Source organism: Mytilus edulis, chromosome 9 (genome assembly GCF_963676685.1).
Source record: "Mytilus edulis chromosome 9, xbMytEdul2.2, whole genome shotgun sequence".
Classification (NCBI taxonomy): domain Eukaryota; kingdom Metazoa; phylum Mollusca; class Bivalvia; order Mytilida; family Mytilidae; genus Mytilus; species Mytilus edulis.
The window spans coordinates 43,249,129-43,273,454 of NC_092352.1; the positions used below are offsets into that span (position 1 = coordinate 43,249,129).

Below are 24,326 nucleotides of genomic sequence, written 5' to 3' on the forward strand. Positions count from 1 at the left end.
CACTTCCTTTTCCGGTTCCAGGCAGAAAATGTCAATACACAGATGACAGTTGGAAAAAAGTCATATTTGCAGACTTCTTCTGAAAATTAACATAAAAACATACTCCATAAAATAAACATGGTACTTATGCATTACATTGTCAAACAAATTAACATTTTGAAATGCTGTTAAGCTACACAACAGACATGCTACTGTCTGTCTGTCTGTTACTGTTAGTGTTTGTGTTATGATTATGGGTAGTCCAAATAATTATGACGTCTTGAAAGGCTATTATAATTTTTTTCTTTGACGAGTAAGGCGTCAAAGAAAAAAATTATAATTGCCTTTCAAGACGTCATAATTATTTGGACTAGATTATGGGTAGAATAATTCTAGTCTATATACTTATGATGTCTTGAAAGGCTATTTAATTTTACTCTGTGACGCCTTGCTAGGACATCGTAGAAAGGTGTCACATAAAAAATTAAAATAGCCATTCAAGACATCATAATTATTTGGACTTAAGCCAGTTAAGGCAGGAACATATAAATTGACAGGACTTGACACTACCTAATAGACAACTTTCGAGTTCGATGCATTTCCGTCAAAAACTCTGGTTTTAGTGAACGTCATTTGTGTGTTTTGGGGCGTAGTCATATCCATTCCAATGTTGAGCGAGTGGTTGGAAAACTATAATTCTATATTGTACAAATTATTCGGCAAATTGAATTCTCAAAATTGAAAATCAGCACTTCTGCCATTAGGGAATTGTCATTAAGTACCTACAGAACAACCATTATTTCTAGTTAATCCTGCACAATGACGATCACTAAGATGCTTGATTAACGTAAATAGTGCATGGATACAGGCGACCCCCTCTATCTGGTAAATGACATCTTAAAGGCGCATATAATTGATGAGTTTTTTCCGGTGAAGGATGAACTCGAAAGTGGTCTATTGTAGCTGATCAAATTATCAAGTCATCATTTATAAAAACACAATACAGAAACAGACATGTGTTTAAACATACTCGCTATTATACTAATAATTTCAGATAATATCAATAAAATGTCATTCAAACTGAGTTTGGCAGTACTAGTGATGCTAGTGTATGGAATAAAATTAACGGTACCAATATTCCTGCACCAGATGCGCATTTCGACAATACATGTCTCTTCAGTGATGCTCGTGGCCAAAATATTTGAAATCCAAAGCTTATATAAAAGATGAGGAGCTATAATCCAAAAGGTCCAAAAAGTATAGCCAAATCCGTGAAAGGAATCAGAGCTTTGCATGATGGAGATACATTCCTTAATTTATGATAATTTCTATCATTTTGTAACAGTAAATTTTAATAACACAAAAAATCCGTATTTTCATGAACTTGTAATCTATCGCTTCAAATGCATTATAATTAAAATTGAGAATGGAAATGGGGAATGTGTCAAAGAGACAACAACCCGCCAAAATAAAAAACGACAGCAGAGGGTCACCAACAGGTCTTCAATGTAGCGAGATATTCCCGCACCCGGAGGCGTCCTTCAGCTGGCCCCTAAACAAATATATACTAGTCCAGTGATAATGAACGCCATACTAATTTCCAAATTGTACACAAGAAACTAAAATTAAAATAATACAAGACTAACAAAGGCCAGAGGCTCCTGACTTGGGACAGGCGCAAAAATGCGGCGGGGTTAAACATGTTTGTGAGATCTCAAATTGCCTTCATTTCATCACAGAATGCAAACTGGTAAATAAAAAATGGCGTCGATTGCATTCCCACTTTCACAAAATTTAAATAGTAAATAATATACTCATAATAAACATGATAAAGATCATGCCAAAGGCTCGTTTATTATTGTAATGAAATTGATCAACTTAGTTGATATCAAGTGATATCTGATTCTCACATGTTATAAAACCTAGAAATATATGTGCAGTTTGAAGAAAAGATATTAATGTTCTCAAATTATTTTGTTGTGTATAGGAAACAAAAAATGGTTACTAAGGTTTGAATTTGTAGCATAAAACATCCTTTAAACCCTTACTAATGTCACTTCAACATGTTCAGCCTTTTCAATGTGATATAAAAACATACTTTTATAATTACTGCTGGTAAAGCACTGGTAATTTCAAGATTCATAGACAAACAAGAAATGTACAGCAATATCAAACCTTGGGGAAATCACTCTTACAGATATTATTAAATCAAAAATCAAATTTGGTAATATGAAAAGAAATGTTTGAAAGAGAAAGAGACTAATTGATATAATAATGTAGTTTACTTCACAATCATTTTTTGTGCGTATACATGTACCTTTCCAAGCTTTGATGAGTAATAAGTCATGACAATTGATTGATTCTGCAGTTTTTGAGAAAAAAACCTGAAAATGAACACAATCCTTCTTTTCTCATTTATATATTTTGTTTTCAGCTCTTTCTTCCCCCCCTAAAGTTTCTTACTGTTCACTTTGACAATAAAAGTTCAGCTCCTATGAGTTTGGTTTCATGAAGTGCATACAAGTGTAAGGATTTTGTGTCATGTTTTATTTAGGTCATCATGGTCATGTCTAAGCCTAGTAAAAGTAAACAGGGAAATCGAAATAATATCTTTACCTTATGATGTTCACAAGAAAGAAAAGACATGACCTTTACAATATTATTATTAGCTTGCAAAAGCTTAATAAATTTATTTACATATAATATTTGAACTTATCCTTTCTAGCTAATTTCGTAGTTTAAGGCTGGACCATTTTATGGTTACATAATGGCAACCATGGATGTACGTCCGAAGATGTTGCAAGGTAGAGAGCGTCCTGCATTTAAACATAAGCAGCATACACAGAAAGCATTTGAGGTTCTGAACCAGCTGAGAAGGTAAGTTGAAAACTTACGAGGCATCACTAAACATAAAATGAAATTGTAATGAAATGTGGTAAAAAAGAATTATACCTTTTCCTGAATGTTAAATTCGTTCAGAAAGGACTATAAGCTAAATTTATATAGCAATGTATAGTGTGGATTCATTATTATACAGGGGATACCAACTTTCATGGATAGAGGTGAACCACAAATTTGAATGTTCAACGAATTACAACTTTTCTTTAGCATATACAAAATGTATGTAGACTTTGACAAAATACCAACAAAAAAATCAGAATTTAGTGATAAACATTACATGCAGAAACTTTGAGAAAAATTTAGCATGCATGAAAAGGAAAATTTATGAATGAGATTTCTACTTATTTAGTAAGCAGGTTTATATACCTGGTGTTATATTTGTACAAATTAGTTGGCATTTGACTTAGAAGTATGTTTTTTTTCATTTCAGGGAAAGTTTGTTGTGTGATGTTATATTGATTGCAGCAGACACTGAAATCCCTGCACATAAAGTAGTTCTATCATCATGTACTTCATATTTCTATGCCATGTTTACACAAGATCTAGCAGAGGCAAAAGCAGAACGTATTACGCTACAAGAAATAGATCCTAAAGCTCTGGTGCTTCTCATTGACTTTATATATACTTCAGAAATTCATGTTACAGAAGACAATGTTCAGGTATGAAAAAATTAGAATGATTATTTTGCAAAACATTATTGTATGACATCAGAGGAGTGTAATTATTAAACTTATTACACACAATTAAAATTACTGGTTTTTATTTCACATGTGAATTTATCAGTTTTTATTCCACATGTGAAATTATCAGTTCTTATTTAACATGTGAAATGATCAGTTTTTATTTCACATGTGAAATCATTTTTTATTTTATATGTGAAAATTTGTTTTTATTTCACTCAAATCAAGATTATTCATTGCAACCATTGTAATAATATAGTATAATGTTAAAACTTTTGAGTTATTAATTGATCTAAAAAAAATTTAATTGTGCTGTCCGTAATGATAATCATAAAATTGAAATAACTTCACATGATATAAATCAAGTTTTCAAGAACATGTTTTTTATAACAGTAAGGAGATATTTGCTTTCTTATTACAGACATTACTGCCTGCGGCCAATATATTACAGATGACAGAAGTTAGGGATGCATGTTGTGATTTCCTTCAGTCTCAACTACACCCATCAAACTGTTTGGGTATACAAGCTTTCTCAGACCTACATGCATGTACCGACCTTAAAAACTATGCTCAGACATACACTGAGCAACATTTTGTGTGAGTATCTTATACTGTACAGATCTGGAAATGTGTTTCTAGACTTGTCAGGAGTATCAGATTTATCTCATTTCTAACTTAATTTCTTTATATCATTTGAAAATTGTTATCCCAAATGTGATGTTAACGGTCAGAATGGGGACGTTATATCTTATGTCTCTTGTTAAGAGAGTGCCACACTCTTTGAACGTTAAGAACACTTGCAACAAATCTTTGATGGGTCTGTAGGTGGCCTGTTGCCAGGCAAAATTTCTGTCCCTATCCAATATATCCTCATTTTTTAGTGGCAGTCCAAATTTCTATGACCAACATCCTGGATGGCCTCTATTATTTCAAGACCTACTTATTGTATTTATTGTTTACTTGTTCTGGTCCTGAATATGCATTAAATATTTGCCACTGGACATTATGCAACCATCAATCAATCAATCTTAAATCATATTGATGACTTTAACCAGATGATTTATTTGTTATAGAAGCATTTGTACCAATCTTTAAACAATGGAAATTATTCATGTCTTTTTTTTTTTCAGTGATGTTGTACATTATGATGAATTCCTGTCTCTTCCATGTGAAAGTGTATGTAAACTAATCTCCAGTGACAGACTAACTGTAATAACTGAAGAACAGGTATGCATATACAGTGCTAAATTTTGTGGTTTCCCTTTCGCTTTAAAGGCATATCCAACAGTTTATTTTTGGCGGTGAGAATGTTTTCCCTTGAAGATATTTCATTCTTCAATTGACAAAGAATAATAAGAAAAATATTTGTCGACGATTTCGTTTTTGCCAAAATTACTGCTGAATTTGAACATTTTTGCAATTTTGGAATAAAAAACAATTTTTATTTAAAATAAATAAATATGATTTTTTATTCAACATATACTTATATAATTGGGCTCAAATTGAAGCAAAATAATTAAAATGGTAAGAAAAATCTAACTTTAGCCATCAAAGCATTAATTCTTACTTAAATAACGCTATAGTGGACCCAAACAACAGCAAGAAATGAACATTTGAAATGCACATTTTTGACTTTTTAAAATAATTCTAACGGTGTCGATTTGGCCAAAGTAAGATATGTTATTCTGTGAAAAAAATGGAACGTCGTAACGTTTTGAAATATATTTGTCACCATACTTGTTTTTGAGAAAAATTGAGTAATATAATATTGTTTACTCAATCCCTCCCGTAAGCCTCACAAATTGCGCCAAAAAATAAGACGTTTCGTCAAATAACATTATATTTCCCCGCTAATTTTTCAAAGGCAGACACATGTATTTATACACTATGACTTTGTTGGGTAGTTGTCTCTATAGCACTCATATCGCATCTTCTTATTTATAATGAATCAGTATCTGGACGAGATAACAATTCAGTTAGTTTTACTATTGTGTTCGTCAAAATTGTGAAACCCGGGTGAACATACAAACCATGGAATTACAAACTATTTAAATAGTCCGTCTGGTATCTTTCATCCCTCTTTTAAAATAAAAGTATTACACGTTAGAAATCAGTTTCTGTGTGTTGGTCTATAGTACAAAGCAGGGTTAATTTTCATATTATATTTCCATTTGATGTTTTTGTTCTGAATATTCATTTAATATGCCATCCATAATCAATATTTATTTTACCGTTACTTTACAATGAAGCGCTGTGCTTATACTGTCAGATTTATATTACACCGTCTATAATTTCACATATCGAAATTAATAAAGAGCACGTGAAATTTTGCAACCAAACACTTGTCCAAAAACTCACTGACTCCGTATTATTTATTAATTTTGCAGTATCTGGCTTTTTATTTTTTATAGGCTTCTAGCTATAACAAAAATCTGTATGTTGACTCTTAGTGTTTTGAAGTATATGTGTCGTTTGGTTGCTGTCGTATTAATGTATACCTTTAAAATCTTTTTCAAAACAAAAGGATTGATTGGGTATAGAAATATTCACATCTCTGGACTTCTCCCGTCCGACAGTATATCTTTGCTAAACTTGGGTGCGGCCGTTTAGCTACTTGGATGTATAAATTTGCAGTCTTGTTTAGTCAGAATAAAAATGTCGTATATCCGATGCATAGTGCAGTGAGAGTTTTCGCGCTATCTATACATTAAAAAACCATCTAAATAAATGGTTGAAGGGATAAACAAACTTCGAAAAAAATATCTAAACAACAACAAAGGTCACATAAGTCACATGGCTGATTTTAACACATCTGTTGCGCCTTTTGCAATTGTAGATGAAAAAAAAACACCAGATGCGTGTTTCGTCTACATAAAACTCATCAGTGACGCTCGTAGACGCGCGTTTCGTCTACATAAGACTCATCAGTGACGCTCATATCAAAATAGTTATAAAGCCAAACAAGTACAAAGTTGAAGAGCATTGAGGATCCAAAATTCCAAAAAGTTGTGCCAAATACGGCTAAGGTAATCTATTCCTGGGACAAGAAAATCCTTAGTTTTTCGAAAAATTCAAAGTTTTGTAAACAGGAAATTTATAAAAATGACCACATAATTGATATTCATGAAGTGCTGACTACTGGGCTGGTGATACCCTTAGGGAGGAAACGTCCACCAGCAGTTGCATATGAGTTATTGCATATACACAATGGAGATTGTTTTCTGTTCTACTGCCCTCCACCTAGTTTGGCTGCATACAATGTAACTACTGATGTAGACTACTATATTATTATTATTGATTATTCAAACAAATAAATTCAAAGAGAAAGATGCTGAAAGAAATTTAAAAATTTTTGTCTAAAAATAAAATATGAATAAAAATAAAATACCAAAACAGCAGGAAAACCGTTTGAGACAATTATCAGCTGAGAACTGACGATTATACATCACTATATGAAACTGATAAATTGATTGCTCCAGTGGCAAATATATCACACATATTTACTACGAGGAGATTGATTGATTGTTGGTTGCTTTACGCCCCATTAACACAAAAAGGCTATATCGACGAGGAGAAAGTGTATCTGAGGTAAATCATTGATACATTATTAAGATAAAGAGTTTGCTGTTAAGCTATTAGCCCTCCTCTCCAATTTTGGCCCCTTATTGGATTATGGTATTTCAATGGCTGTTTTTATACGACCGCAAAAATTGAAAATTTTTTGGTCGTATATTGGTATCACGTTGGTGTCGTCTTCTGCGTCGTCGTCATCTGAATACTTTTAGTTTTCGCACTCTAACTTTAGTAAAAGTGAATAGAAATCTATGAAATTTTAACACAAGGTTTATGACCACAAAAGGAAGGTTGGGATTGATTTTGGGAGTTTTGGTCCCAACATTTTAGGAATTAGGGGCCAAAAAGGGCCCAAATTAGCATTTTCTTGGTTTTCTCACTATAACTTTAGTTAAGGGCATACGATACAGTTTTGAACCTGTATTTACAAGCTGATGAAAATTTGCATATAGGCTATTTTTTACCTGATTAAATCAAACATGTCATAAAAAATATACCTTCATGTGCTACTTTTTGAGTAAAATGAGGTCGAAATTTTGTATATTTGTTCAAAATTCAGATTTGTGTCCGTATTTTCTTTTTCGAAAAATCTGAGTAACTTTTTTGCTTTAAAAGATAAACACAAATTGTTTTTTGTTAAATAATCGGTAATTTCTGTATTTTATAAGTATCATTGAAAATTATGTAATTTTTATTCCAAAATAACTCTATATTTATGAAAAATTAAATTAAAAAAAATGCGCTATTTACAGTTTTATAAAATTTAGGTCACATAATCTCCTTGCAAAATGAAACAAATTGCTGTTTTAAAAAATAGGGGTCCATGCACTCGTTTTCAAATTAAATCAGTTTGAATGATAAAAATCAGTCGAAAAATGCATCTTTTCCCGATATGTCATAGTTTGACGTCGCGAAAATAACATTTTACGTTAGCAACGTCATTACCTTCCCTGTAACTGTATCGTATGCCCTTAAAGTAAATAGAAATCTATGAAATTTTGACACAAGGTTTATGACCACAAAAGGAAGGTTGGGATTGATTTTGGGAGTTTTGGTTCCAACAGTTTAGAAATGAGGGGCCAAAAAAGGGCCAAAATAAGCATTATTCTTGGTTTTCGCACAATAACTTTAGTATAAGTAAATAGAAATCTATGAAATTTAAACGCAAGGTTTATGACCATAACAGGAAGGTTGGGTGTGATTTTGGGAGTTTTGGTCCCAACAGTTTAGGAATAAGGGGCCCAAAGGGTCCAAAATTGAACTTTGTTTGATTTCATCAAAAATTGAATAATTTGGGTTCTTTGATATGCCAAATCTAACTGTATGCAGATTCCTAATTTTTGGTCCCGTTTTCAAATTGGCCTACATTAAGGTCCAAAGGGTCCAAAATTAAACTTAGTTTGATTTTAACAAAAATTGAATTCTTGTGGTTCTTTGATATGCTGAATCTAAAAATGTACTTAGATTTTTGATTATTGGCCCAATTTTCAAGTTGGTTCAAATCGGGGTCCAAAATTATTATATTAAGTATTGTGCAATAGCAAGAAATTTTAAATTGCACAGTATTCAGCAATAGCAAGAAATCTTCAATTGCACAGTATTGTGCAATAGCAAGAAATTTTCAATTGCACAGTATTGCGCTATAGCAAGAAATCATCAATTGCACAGTATTGTGCAATAGCAAATATTTTCAATTGCACAGTATTGCGCAATAGGAAGAAATATCTAATTGCACAATATTGTGCAATAGCAATTGGAAATTTTCAATTGGAGTTATCTTTTTTTGTCCAGAATAGTAGTTGAATCAACTTAAATCATTGTTTTTTACAATATACAATGTATATTCACTTTTACTACCAACTGATAAATTAAAATAATCTTTACCATTCAGTGATAACAAGCACTTTATTTTACATTTTAATATTTTATGATGTATTTAAATGAGTAGTTATTGTTGCAAACTCCATTAGAAATTTGAATTGAGATCAGTTTTGGAAAAAGGGAAAGGAGAGATGTGAAAAAAAAATGGGGGGGGGGGGGGGTTAAATTTTTCTCATTTCAGATTTCATAAATAAAAAAAAATTTCTTCAAACATTTCTTTGAGAGGATTAATATTCAACAGCATAGTGAATTGCTCAAAGGCAAAAAAAATATTTTAAGTTCATTAGACCACATTCATTCTGAGTCAGAAACCTATGCTGTGTCAACTATTTAATCACAATCCAAATTTAGAGCTGAATCCAGCTTGAATGTTGTGTCCATACTTGCCCCAAACATTCAGGATTCAACCTCTGTGGTCGTATAAAGCTGTGCCCTTTCGGAGCATCTGGTTTTTCTATCCTTTTATAGACCTGCTGATTTTAAGAGGGCGTGTCTAATTGGTCAAGACCTACATCAAGACCTACACCTTTTTTTTTGTTACATTATATTTGTTTCCTCGTACATAAGTAAACACCAAAATCGTCAGATATTTTCTACTTGTATGTTAGGGTATATATTACTATGTTTTCCTATTTCAATTTTTTTTTTATTACAGTGTCATCTTTTGTTTTACATTGTTTACCAGTTAAAGGTCGTATTCATTTAAAGAGCTATTGTACAATAATAGCACTTCAACGCAAAGCTAGATGCATGATAAATGTTAGCTTACGTCGTATTTTATTTTTCTCAAGTCACCAATTTTTTCATCTTTCTCAAGTGTAACCAAACATTGAGTTTTCTATCCTGAATGACAAAATCTCTGAAAAGTTTGGTAAAGAATGAATTACAATTTGCATTGTAATGCAATAATAAATCATTACGCATTTGTTCTCGTTGTTCTCTACTGTATTGAAGATAAATTTGATAAAACGTAAACTTAAGTGAGAATGGTCAGTTCTTTTATAATAGACCAAGAGGACAAAGATATCTTTAAAGATTTTAGTTCTATTTCTGTTAATATTCTGTATGAATTTTTTGCCAATTCCCGCCGTGCCCTTTCCTTTGAGGAAAGAACCCCCCTGTTCCAGACAGCCATAGCAATTTCTATGGTGATTCTGTTATGACGTTGTTGAAACAAATTATGGGAAACAATAGATGACGTTTACGTTTGTTATTACCTCCCTTGTAACTGTTGGATATGCTCTTAAAAGGAGATAACAACTATCAAACAATAATCGGGAGATGAATTTAGACTGAAAATCTTAAAAGATCTTTTGGGGAAAAAGAAGTTAAATCACCTTTCTGTGAATTCATTATTATTAGCTATATATAGTAGGATTTTGTAGTTATAGGCAAAAAGTAAAATCACAAAAATACTTAACTCTGAGGAAAATTCAAAACAGAAAGTTCCTTATCAAATGGCAAAATCGAATGAGTAAACACATCATATGAATGGACAACAGCTGTCATATTCCTGACTTGGTACAGGCATTTTCAAATGTAGAAAATGGTGGATTGAACCTGGTGTTATTATGCTAAACCTCTCACTTGTATGACAGCTGCATCAAATTCCATTTTAGTTACAAGGATGTGTGAACAAAACAGACACAATAGGTAAAATTGTCAAAATAGATGTACAGCAGTCATCACTGTGTCACAATCTCAATAAGAACAAAACCAAACAAATATTTAACAAAGAAGCACACAGAGCATCTATCAAATTTAACAGCCACATTCATTGCTTACTTATATATATATTTTTAATCTTTAATGTGACTGCATTCAGATCAATATTAGTGTAGCGTCGAGTGTTTGCGTTAGAATGATAATGTCACACAGGAAGAAATATAAAATAATTTTGTCGTTCAGAGTATTTTCAAAAATAAAATTTCACAGGGGGAATGGTGGTATACAGGGTCAAATAATCAAAAGTTTTGATAGAACAATAACATAATGACAGGATCTATAAAAGCACAGAGCCATGCCATATGTGATCATATGTACCAAATGAGAGTAAACAAACAAAAAATGAGTAAGAAAACAAGGATTTGTTTAGAAAAAAAAATTCTATATTATTTACAACATATACACTTTAATCTTTTACTTTCTAGAAAGTTATGTTAATTTATGAGTGAGTGAAATTTTTTCAAGAAGGTAAGAATAAGAGCAAAAATTCCATACAAGTGTTAAATATGCATAATGCAAGATTAGAAATAAACTTCATCCTTAAAAATGAGGTAGATACAAAAAAAATTGATTCCTGTGGTGAAAATATGGTGATATCTAATTTTGGCAACTTCATATTAGGTGGAAATTTACATGTGAACATACATTTATTGTAGCTATGAATGCAGACATTCTTAACTTCCTAATATTAATTTTAGTAACCTGTATACATGTGATTTTTTTGCTAATTTTATAAAAGTTGAAAAAAATATTTTGGAGACTAAAAGTAGAATGAAATTTTTTCTCTTTCAGGTTTATGAAGCTGTTATTTCATGGGTCCAGCATGACATATCTAATAGGGAACAAACTTTATCAGAACTTTTAGAAAATGTGCGATTTCCATTAATGACACAGGATTATCTTGTACAAAAAGTTGAAGAGGAACAAATGATTAAAACTAGTAGTCGATGTAAAGACTTTCTTATAGAGGCTATGAAATTTCATCTATTAAAAACAGAACAAAAAGCTATATTTAAAACACCAAGAACATTACCAAGAACTCCTCTAGGATTACCAAAGGTATTGTAGTATATAATTCTTTATAGAATAACTGATCAAAGAATTCATATACATGTATAGAAAAATATTCAATATTAATTTAATGATCAATATTGTGTGAGATAGACAGTATAACTGGTGTAATTTTATATACTGCTGTTTTTATGTCCCACTTAGGAGCATTATGTTTTTTAGTCTGTGCATACGTTCGTCCATTTGTTCATCTGTATATTTGTTCGTCCATCTGTCCTGCTTCAGGTTAAAGTTTTTGGTTAAGGTAGTTTTTGGTGAAGTTGAAGTCCAATCAACTTGAAACTTAATACATATGTTCCCTATGATCTTTCTGATTTAATTCCACTGAACATAGAAAATGATAGTGCGTGTTGGGCATTCATGTATTATGGACACGTTCTTGTTTTTCTTTTGATTTACCAGTAAACGTAAAGAAATATTTATGATGTTGATGTCTTCAGTGAACTGATATAACCATTCAATAGTGAAAAGTATTTTACAAGGTAGAAATTAAGGGATCCCCACAGGCTATTTGAGAGTGGACTGGAGATCCTCCACCCTACAAAGTTTAAGCTCCACTCTTGGATTTCCAGTTGTGCATCTTGATTGTCTCAGCATACATGTCATAAATCTTAGAGTTGGTAAATATATACAGACTAAGTTTGGACAATTATCCGGATCCTGAATCAGAAAAATTTGGAGAAAAAAATCGATTATTAATTTTGATTTTATATATTGTCACTAAATTAAGATAAATACATTTGTTGTACTCACATTTATGTATGTACAAATGTATTTATAACATTTTGTATAAGGGAATTGCAAAATGTATGAAAAAGTAATAAATATTTTTAACAATTGTTAGACTCCACCAATGAAATATCTTCTATGGAAAAGCCTGAGTTTTTGGTGTAAAGTATATTAATTGTAACGTTTTTTATAGGTTTTGTTAGTTATTGGAGGTCAAGCACCTAAAGCTATTAGAAGTGTAGAATGCTATGATTTCAAAGAAGAAAGATGGTTTCAATTAGCTGAAATGCCATCACGACGATGTCGATGTGGTATTATATATCTTAACTTTTATTTGTTGTTTATTTTTACTTTTCCATAATACATAATAAATTTATGAGGAAGCTTTTTCATATTTATTTGGAATGTTCCCTTTGAACATGTTGAATGAAGTAGTATTATTGACTTCTCATGTTAGAGATAATTTAAAAAACTGTTCACAAATGTCCTTTAATAGCTTACATCCACTTCATTTGAACTCTGCAGCTGGTGAATAAAAGTCTCATTGGAAAATAAACTACTTAAACCTAACTATTTATTCTGAGAAACTTGTACTATCAAATTGCAATTTATACTTTCATTTATGATATCATTATAGGAATAAAAAAAATCATTTCATTTTATACAAATTTTAACTATAAGGCAAGTCTGAGACAAGAAAAATGTGAAAATAAAAATGTTCTGTATTTGAAAGGTTGTTATTTAAACTTCACAAAAATAAGCAACTTTAAAACATATTGAAGAAAAAAATTAACACAACTTGACATTAATTCCATACAAATCAAAAGAAAATAAGAGTATATAGCAGTGAAAAAGCAAAAAAAAGTAAGGCAAATGACATCTTAGTTAAATTTGCACAAATGTAATGAAAAAAAGTGTTGCAATAAATAATAAAGATCTGTCAAATTGATATAACATTTGACTTTGTTTCAGGTGTAGCGGTTGTGAATGGTTTAGTCCATGCTGTTGGTGGGTTTAATGGTAGTTTACGAGTACGAACAGTAGATGTTTATGATCCTGTTAAAGATATATGGACGGCGTGTCCAAGTATGGAAGCAAGGCGAAGTACATTAGGCGTTTCTGTATTAAATGGTCTTATATATGCTGTTGGTGGTTTTGATGGGTCTTCAGGTAACTTTAATTGTCTGTTGATAAATTTATAAATTATTAAGAAAATCAGGTTTCAGATTCCTCAGTTGGCCTTAAGCTTTCCTGAAAACGGTAAATCAAGAAAAATATGACATTTATAAACAGTTGTTTTAATTTTGTTTAGAAGAATAAATATTTCATAAAGTTTTACATCATTTGGTCTCAGATGGAGAGTTGTCTCCTTGGCAATCATACCACATATCTTTAATATATATATATAAAAATAAGGAGATGTGGTATATTTGCCAATACATCAGAGACAAAAGGGCAAGTATGTAAACTTATTACTGTAGATTCATTATTATTAGTGGGAATCTGATTGTATTTGGGTAAGTTGAACAACAAAATCAAATATTCACAAAAATCCAATCCTTCCTCGATACAATAAAATTACACATACCTGAACAATTTCTGTATATTCAGTATTATAGTGCTTTTGCTTTCTGCCTTTCATGTCAGACATATTTGTGTTAACAGTTTTATGGATGTTGGGTATAGAAATCATTTTTTGGAAATCTTATATTTGTTTTCAGGTTTAGACACAGCTGAGTGTTATGACATAAGAACTGGTGAATGGAGAACAATATCTAACATGAGTACAAGGAGGAGTAGTGTTGGTGTTGGGGTTGTAAATGGTAGGTCAAGGCCATAGTTACAAAGTTTTTAAATAATAAAATGACAGTCGGTTTGGTAATTGCTATCGTATTTCAGAGGAACTATTATTATGCCTAGCCCCTTGAAGTATCTATCAGAAAGCTTTTTGGCAGATCAGATGGATATATTTGATTGAACTTATTACTGGTAATTATTATAAGCTATTTGGGGCTTATTTGATCATATCTACCTAAGACTTTTAATAATGTTATTTGCTTTAAAACTCGAGATATCAATATCATTATGAATAAATCATATGGCTGTTGGTTTGAAATTTTGAATAAAAAGTAGAATTTATTAAGCATATAAAAGTTTATATGTTTAGACTGCTGTAATTTGTAAATCATGGGCCTTCTTCATATATGTCAGATAGATAGATTTTCATTTGAAATACTATAGCAGTAATCTTGTAAATATAAAATGCTCAACCTGTTGTTTCCTTATACCAGAGTTTAATTGTTAGTTTTGATTTCAGCAGTATTTTAATACTATTTTTTGGTTTAGAATTATTGTAAGTCTTGTGTACACAAGTTGAAATTTGAAGTTTAAAACATGCATACTAAAATACAATATGAAACTATTCACATATACAAAAAAGACAAATAATAATATTTTTTATTCAGACTTTTCATCATTATAAATGTATATATGAATTATTTTACTATTACAATTGTTAAGATTGGGCATGTACAATTGGTGCTGCTGATTTAACGTAATATATACTTGTTTGTTATTGCTGAAAATAGGGAGAATTACATTTGTTATTATCCATCATGTAATATAAAATATCTGTTTAGGATTATCTCCCCTTTATTAATTTTTTGGACAAAAAGAACGGATAAGATCATAAAGGGTTGGGGTGGAGAACAGAATAGACAAATTAGATTATAAAGGGCAGAGGGGAGAACAGAACAGATAGATGAGCACTTAAAGGGCAGAAGGGAGGGGAAACATATTTTTTGTGCTAACTAGGACACTGCATATACTATATATATGTGGACATCAGAATTAAAGTCAGGATATTTTCTAAAAGAACATAATTTTTAACTTTCTATATTTCCAGGAATGTTGTATGCTGTAGGTGGATATGATGGTGCCTCTCGGCAATGTTTGAGTTCTGTAGAGTGCTATAATCCTTTAACAGATAAATGGATAGCTGTCAGAGACATGTCATGTAGAAGGAGTGGAGCTGGTAGGAATCTTAATGAAGAACTTCAGTCCTGAAAAATGAGTGTTCTAGATCTATCTGTCTGTCTCTGTTTAGGAAATGACGACCAAAAACTTAAGAAAATTCTTTGTGCTTTTTACAGAGATTTGAATAAACCTTGCATTTTGCAAAGTAAATTCATCATGCTTTTTACAAAGATTTTAACGAACCTTGCTTTTTTAGACGGATATTCATCATGCTTTTATTGAGACTTTATCGTACTTTGCTTTTTGCGTAGCACATGTCCTGAATTATTACTGCTGTCAAAAGGAGAAAATAATTAATATAAGATAAGGCCACTTTTCTGGTCCATGGAATTCAAAAATACATCATCAGCCTATAACATAACAACCTTCAGCAGTTCATAAGACCTAAGTCTGTCAGACATCAGTTTTGACATTTTAAATTTTGTCTTACACATTAACAGGTTGACAACGCAAATATATGTTTAAAGGTAGGATGATCTCAAATTGTTATCTTTGCATTGGACAATATTGAAATACAATATAGTTCTGATACATTTTCATATAACTTTCATGCCCTAGTTTCAATATAGTGTGAAAACACTAATGACAGTGCATGTATACCATATATTGTCGAGCCTGCAACTTTTGTTGCAGAAAGCTTGACATAGGGATAGTGATCCGGCGGCGGCGGCGTTAGCTAACTTCTTAAAAGCTTTATATTTTAGAAGGTAGAAGACCTGGATGCTTCATACTTTGTATATAGATGCCTCATGTTACGAATTTTCCGTCAGTCACATGTCAAATGTCCTTGACCTCATTTTCATGGTTCAGTGACCACTTGAAAAAAAAGTTCAGATTTTTTGTAATGTTGAATTCTCTCTTATTATAAGTAATAGGATAATTATATTTGGTATGTGCGTACTTTGCAACGTCCTCATGCCCGTCAGACAGTTTTCACTTGACCTCGACCTCATTTCATGGATTAGTGAACAAGGTTAAGTTTTGGTGGTCAAGTCCATATCTCAGATACTATTAGCAATAGGGCTAGTATATTTGGTGTATGGAAGGACTGTAAGGTGTACATGTCCAACTGGCAGGTGTCATCTGACCTTGACCTCATTTTCATGGTTCAGTGGTTATAGTTAAGTTTTTGTGTTTTGGTCTGTTTTTCTCATACTTTATGCAATAGATCTACTATATTTGTTGTATTGAATGATTGTAAGGTGTACATGTCTAGCGGGCAGATGTCATCTGACCTTGAATTATTTTCATGGTTGAGTGGTCAAAGTTAAGTTTTTGAGCTTTGGTCTTTTTATCTCATACTATATGCCATAGGTCAACTATATTTGGTGTACGGAAATATTTTATGATCTATATGTCAACTGCGCAGATTTTATTTGACCTCAACCTCATTTTCACGGTTCATTGCTCAGTGTTTTTGTGTTTTGGTCTATTTTTCTTAAACTATAAGTAATAGGTCAACTATATTTGTTGTATGGAAGCATTGCTAGCGTTACATGTCTGCCTGGCATGGTTCATCTGACCTTGGCCTCATTTTCATGGTTCATTGGTCTTTGTTTAGTTATCTTGGTTAATGTTAAGTTTATGTAACAGTTTTTAATTAAGCTTTATACTTAGGACTTTCAACATAATATCAATGATTAGTAAAAAAGGCGAGACATTTCAGCGTGTGCACTCTTGTATTCAAGTAGATATAAAAAAAATTAAAAAAAATCTGGGTCTAATTTTGTAATTTTAGAGCAATTTGTCTTTTATTGTGTGAGATCCATTAATTGTATAAAAACTTGATTCACAATTATGGTACAGATTTGTTTTAAGTATTAGATTAATAGTGTGAATTTTCAAACAACTGTGGGGGGCCTCAGTGGCTGAGTGGTCTAAGTAGTTACTACTGTAATCACTAGCCAGTCAACACTGAGGTTGTGAGTTCAAACCCCGCTCATGGGGGTGCACTTAACTTCAATCTTATTTGACTATGATTGTAAGTTTTCCTATCGAAGGTCGTGGTTTTCTCAGGGCACTCTGGCTTCCTTCACCAATAAAAACTGACCGCCACGAAATAGCCTAAATGAGGTGCTTAAAAGTGGCGTTAAAACATAAAAAAAATCAAAAACAAAAATCAAACAACTGTAGATGCATTTATTTTTCTTGGAATGATGAAAACTTGTATTTTGTTGGATATATGATTTTGTGATTTGCCCAAGTCTATAAATAACCTTAGTTAAAATTTGTAGTTCATTTAATATTTAAATTTCTGATATACCTTTAACTACGAAATACACGAAAATTGGGATCCAAATGAATACTTATGATCCACAGTATGTATTATGCTTAACAATCATGTACAATTGGTATGTCTGTATTAACGTATCTTTTTAATTTGTATAGGAGTAGGTATAGTAGATGGCACACTGTACGCTGTGGGTGGTCACGATGGGCCTTTAGTAAGGAAAAGTGTTGAGATGTATGACCCAGAAACTAATGACTGGAAACAGTCTGGTGAAATGCATCTTTGTCGACGGAATGCTGGTAAGATTTATAATAGGATGGTGGAGCCAAATATTTTCTCTAAAAAGGGACGCTAAAATGTTACAAAAGGATCATTATGAATATGAAAATAAGAAGAATTGGTATAATTGACAATGAGAAAACTATCCACTACTGTCCAGATGACTTGGTAATAAGCATTAATAGGTAACTTCTTTTTTATATTCAACATTTAGAAAAACTAATACTGTATAGTCCTCTACTGTATATTGAAAAAAAGCATATTTTCATTCTTTGCATTTGAAAGTTATTATTTTTCAAAGGGTAAGAATTTTTTCAAGAAAGTTTCAAGAAGATTTTAGATAACTATTATTGCCAATAGATATTCCAAGTTATATAAAATGTAGGATGAAACAAAGGATGTATGAAATATTTACCAATGATCTTTGTAGAAATGTGATTTTCAGTGTTTTTTCAGTGTCTGTATGCCTGGCTGTAATATTTAACAAAAATTGAAATACACAAGTTTTTTTCATTAATCAACATTGCAACATTAAGTATGATTGAACTTGACAACATTAAATATAAAATATAAATTTGTTAGCATTGTAAAAAACTAAGTTATTACTTTCTTTGTTTGATATTTTCCAGGGGTAGTGTCAAATGGTGGTTACCTATATGTTGTTGGTGGAGATGATGGATCTTCAAATCTTGCTTCAATAGAATGTTTTGATCCTAAGACTAATTTATGGACACTACTTAGTGCTAGCATGATGACAGGGAGGAGTTATGCTGGAGTAACAGTTATAGATAAACCAGTCTAACACTGATATTAAAACCAGTCTAATAATTATAGATAAACCTAATTATAATTATAGTTAAACCTCTATAGGAGCAGCTGTTTTTTTTTCCATTTTAATACCACAGCACTGAAGTTGTACTAGCAAGATTTCTTTTTGCATTATTCCGCATATCTTTATATAGTTTCAAGAATAGGTTATTTCCCTTTGAACATTCAAAACTTTCTTCTTAATATTTTTGAACATATATTTATAGATCCAGATCTGAAACAAACATTTTAACAAATACATAATTTGAAAATAAGTTACTGTAAAACACCTTATCACTATTTGCCTGCCGTTACTGGACTTCACAAAGGTTCCCGTAAAATTTCGACGTCAAAATAGAAAACATCTGACGCCACAATGGGAAAGTGATTGTTGTATGATGTCAATAGTACCAGAGGTGTAGATTCTAGGGTCAATCAGCACAAATTTCCAAATAGTGATAAGGTATAATACCTTAACCTTAAAAAAATAATTGTTTATAGCTTGAACACAAAATGTGTCTATCGTATGTACTAAACTTTTGAATATATTTATAGTTATAAACTATACAAACAGAAAGGCATTCACACATGCTGTCCACTAATACTTTGCCTTATAGAACCTAATCAAGACCTTGTGCAATATTTAAGGGGCTTTACTTATTAAGTTTATTATACTTCATCCTACAGAATTCTTTTATAAAGGCATAGAACAGGGGCTGTTCCCAATAATTTTGTTAGACAGCCAAGCATGTATATAACATGTAAAATGACCATGATTGAATATGATTGGCAAAATAGAACAACTGAATTGTTTTAACCTTTGAGTCATAGAGATATGACATAAAAAAAAAGTAAGGGATGGGGCCATTAGTCTACTGTTTAATTTCTTTTCTTGATTCAAGCTAATCAGAAAAAAACAATTTTTGAAAAAAAACATTATCATATCTATCATACCTTTTTGTTTCAGTTTTAGTCTGCTGCTTCTATTCCATTTAATTTTATATTGCAGTCCTTTGAATTTCAAACAGAGCAAAAAAGCTTCTTTGACAGATCTAAATCAATTGGCATATTAAAATTAGTTCATCTATTTGCGGTTATGTCTGAAAAATGCTCTCAGAAACTTCTAAACCAATTTTCTTTGAATCTGCATGATGAATCATGTCTCTTTACTTAGCTGCCACCCCCCTCCCCCTAAAAGAGACCAACAAAAAAAACATAGTAGTTTAATTCTAATCAAGGTTGAGCCCTTTGAGCCAACAAGATGGCTACTGTCACTAATAAATAAATAATGTAAACAAGTTATAATCCTGGAAATCATTTCCTGACTTTGCTAGGTATCCAAAAAAGGCCTCTTGGTTTATGCATTTTTTTTTACATCAAATCAACTAGGCATATTTGAACCACCCTTGTCCAAGTATTTGTTGTGAAAAATTTCTCGGATTCAGTCAGTATTATGCTTATACCTACATATAGATAGACAATATAGACCTTTAGGTTTCATGCACATTTACAGTGGTAAACAAAAATATGATTTTTGTCAATACACTTTAAATTAGTTTTCTTTTTTACATTATTTTGCTGCAGTGTTCAATGTATTTGTTTATCTGTGATTGTAAAAGCTCATTGTGATAAATTTGTTTATTTTCTTATGTGATAAATGTTGTTTTCAATTGAAATGATTATATAATATTGATAGCAACATGATAGATATTCTGTTGATTCATTTATTTTTTATGGTACCAATTTTTGTGGAATAAGAAAAGCTTGCATTTTCCTGGATATTTGATTTCATGGTCTTGCTCAGTATACATTTTTTCAAAAGTTCCAGTATACGTTTTTGTTTAGGGGCCAGCTAAAGACTGCTTCCAAGTGCAGGATTTATTCGCTGTGTTGAAGACCCATTAGTGGCCTTGATGTTTTCTGCTCTTTTTGTCAAGTTCCATTCTCAATTTTACGATAGAAAATTTGTGAAACTTTTAAATTCATTCTTCCCCTTTATGTACGCAATCCTCAAAAATTGATATCTAACGGAAAATAATGAATCCACAGAAATTGCAATTATGTATCAGACAGAGACGTGAATGCATACTCTGGACTTCCAGATTTGTAGCAAGAGGGTAACTTTTGTCCTGTATAGTCTAGTTGTATACTTAAATCTTTTAACTTATCTAGATTTTTTGTAAGAATTAGATTTTACCACTTTAAATTTGAACAAAGGTTGTGCTTGTACTGACAACTGTTATAAATTTGAGAATTGGTGAATAAAAATTCATAAAAACTAGGGTCAGCTTCCATTGTGTGATATTAAATAACCCAGGTTCTACATTAGAACGTTAGTGGCATCACCAAGAAAAAAACCACATACAAGTGCAATCTTATTTTATTTATTTTATAAATGCTGTCCATTAGTAGTATATTAGGAATTATTTTTATTAAATTACTTTTGTAGGTTATATAATTGTGTGCTTTTTTGCAGAATGAATGCATGGTTGTGAGTTGATTTTGTATTAAATATTGACTTAAAAATTAATTATGTTTTTGGGGAAAAAATTGAGACCAGGGGCCTGTTTATCGAAGCTCTCTTAGGATTAGGACGTGTCCTAAGACCAACTTAGGACACATCTTAGTCCTAAGTGGGTTTATCAAACATGTCTCAACTTAATAAAATCCTAGGAATTGTCCTAACTTTAGGATACCAATTTAGGTGTCTTAAGATGGTCTTAGGATGGTCCTAACTTTAGGATATATTCAATTTCGCCTTTTGATCATTTTCACACGTATTGTTGTTTTTACCAGTAGTAAAATAGTTGAAATACTCCGGATTCAAATGAAAAATGCACAAGATTTGTCTTTAGACTGTTAAATATTGAAACCTTGACACTTCGAATTCAACTCACTCAAAAACATGTAATGATTTTTACCGATCATATATCTAGTTTACAATTAGTTTGTTAAATTTTTATATAATAAGTAGTTATTATTTTTGTCTTATGTTTTGTTTTATACAGTTTAAAGTACAAATATTATACAAATAATCATTTATTATCTTTATTGTAACACTAATAATTAGTTTCTTATTAACTGTATTTAAAAAAACAAAATTATTGATAAAATATGATATCATATTGTATTTTTTCATATCTAATTTGTATTTTCTTTTCCGTCAATACTTAGGATATCGGTTAGGAGGTCCTAGCTAAGATATTCCTAAGATAGCTTCGATGTGCATGCTGAGACGTGTCGTAAGTCGGTCCTAACTTTATCCTAAATTCTGTCCTAAGAAATTCTTAGGACGGAACTTAGGACAGTTTCGATAAACAGGCCCCAGGTGTTTAGTTGTAAGTCGAATGTATTTACTATATTTTTTTTAGATGAGGTGGCCTGACAATGTTATTCAAGGAATGACTTTAATAATTTTTCTGTTTATGAAGAAATAACATAAAAAATGTAGTTCAAACTGAATAATGCGCGTAGCAGGTTATTTAAAAGTTTTCACAACATTTTTTATGTTATTTCTACATATTACAGTCATTCCTTGTAACTTAATTCTAATTCTATTTAAAGCCAGTGAAAAAAACGTTCATGATGTCACAGTCACATGACAAAATTATGTCTATGAGCTGATAGACAATACACTGTCAGCCAATCAGAAGACATGTTTAAAACATCCAAAATTAAATTATATGTCTGTAAACAATAATTTAATTAGTTCTGTATTACTTACTAAGATCACAAATAGACCACCGCTTTGAGTTTTGATAATTAAAAGCAATATTAAATTTCAAAAAGATACCACATTAATTTCACAAGAATCAATAACAGTAAGGTTCATCCATTCAGTTGTGAGGTTGGAATTATTTCTGTCTTGATTGAAATATTTGGTTAAGACTATCAATTTTCATTGCAAATTTAAATTTTATGTTGATAATTTTTTTAAATCTAAATATTTCGGCACTTCTATAAAAGAAAACAATGTATTTTTTTTTATTATTGTTATTGACAGAATGTTTAATTGTTCATTCATGAAAAGGCATGAATAACTTCTAATTAAAGCAAATCAGATGTTATGATTTTTACATTTGAGAGATGGCTTTCTCTCTAAACTAGGCTATTAAAACTTTATGACATACATGTATATATATATTTTGAGAACAAGAGGGTGTTCCATATGAATAATGCACCATATCGAAAAATGTGAGAGAAAAAATATCCTACCATATCCTAGAAAGATTAAATGCAGAATTTTAGGATCTTTAAATATTTTGGTTCATAAAGTGAACTTCATTAATTTTATGAAAACTTTCATTGATTTTCTTGATTTTTTTTAGTTTTATTTTTAAGAGTGCAGAATTTTAAATTACTTAGTTCCAAATATGTATAAAATGTACAAGTTGTGCTTCCAGATTTATAACATCTGTTTCTATACTGAATTGTCAAAGAGAAATAGAAACAGTAAATCATACTACTAGCTGTTTAAAGTTACAGCCTTGACTACCCATGAGTCTCTCACAGCTGGTAATACACACCCATACCAGTTTGCTTGTGATTTTGAGAGTGATGAGATGTGATGAGTGATTTTTGATGACTATGCTGTGTTTGTAATTTATTGTCTATATAAGTAGAACATACACAGAATTTTTTGTTTCTAATGCATTTACCACATATTGGTTTAAGTGCTATTGTTTATGAAATAAAAAAAGTGAAACAAAAATTAGTGTTGCCTGGTCAATTTTCTTTTTGACCGTCATGCATAAGAGAGATATGAAGATTAACTGACACTTAAAAAGCCAACTCAGTGAATGTTGAATGAAGTTGGTGATCAGAAAATTAAAAAAAAAAAAAAAAATCCACATTTGATGAGTTACCATGGTATTACAAAGACTAACTAAACAGCTCCTTAAAGTGTAGATTATTTAATTTAGCAGAATTTTTCTTTTTAGTTGATTAAAAAAGGACCCAAATTTTCAAAAAGTTTTATTTTTACATCCAAAAGATTTATAAATGAAATTTCATGGTACATTAAATCATTTGAAAATTCAGTGGATATGGGGTATTAGTCTAGTGTTAATCTAGAAAAAGGGGGACACAGAATATTTTGTTTGCGGCCTATGAAGGTAATACAAAGCATCCAAGGTAATGCTAAATCTAGGTGTAGCAACAGGTTTCTTCAGTTGGCTCCTGTTATTTAAGTGTTCAGTTTACAGTATCCATTTCCCAAAGCCCAACTGAGACTACCCAGTCAGCTTGATCTGTATATGAATCATTTAATGGAATACTGAGATAATCTGTGTGATTCTTTTGACATATGTCAGCATCTTCAATAACAAAGAAAACGTAGACTATACTAATTGATTTGCTGAAGACCACTACCGTTGGTCTTCCTAGGGTGTATTGCTTCTATCTTATAAGAAGTGTCTTGTATGTAAAGTTGATAT

At 31.1% G+C, this 24,326-nt stretch overlaps 1 protein-coding gene across 1 annotated transcript; it reads left to right on the forward strand.

Annotated features, from left to right (window-relative positions):
• The first annotated feature begins 1 nt into the window (after position 1).
• On the forward strand, positions 2–23,602 carry LOC139488411 (kelch-like protein 2). The gene is made up of 13 exons (XM_071273979.1): positions 2–120; positions 2,705–2,856; positions 3,311–3,539; positions 3,982–4,157; positions 4,691–4,787; positions 11,532–11,798; positions 12,733–12,850; positions 13,512–13,709; positions 14,261–14,362; positions 15,445–15,573; positions 17,964–18,104; positions 18,714–21,453; positions 22,220–23,602. Exons 2-12 carry the CDS (start codon positions 2,747–2,749, stop codon positions 18,884–18,886), a joined length of 1,740 nt encoding a protein of 579 aa, XP_071130080.1. The 5' UTR covers positions 2–120; positions 2,705–2,746; the 3' UTR covers positions 18,887–21,453; positions 22,220–23,602.
• The last annotated feature ends 724 nt before the right edge of the window (positions 23,603–24,326 follow it).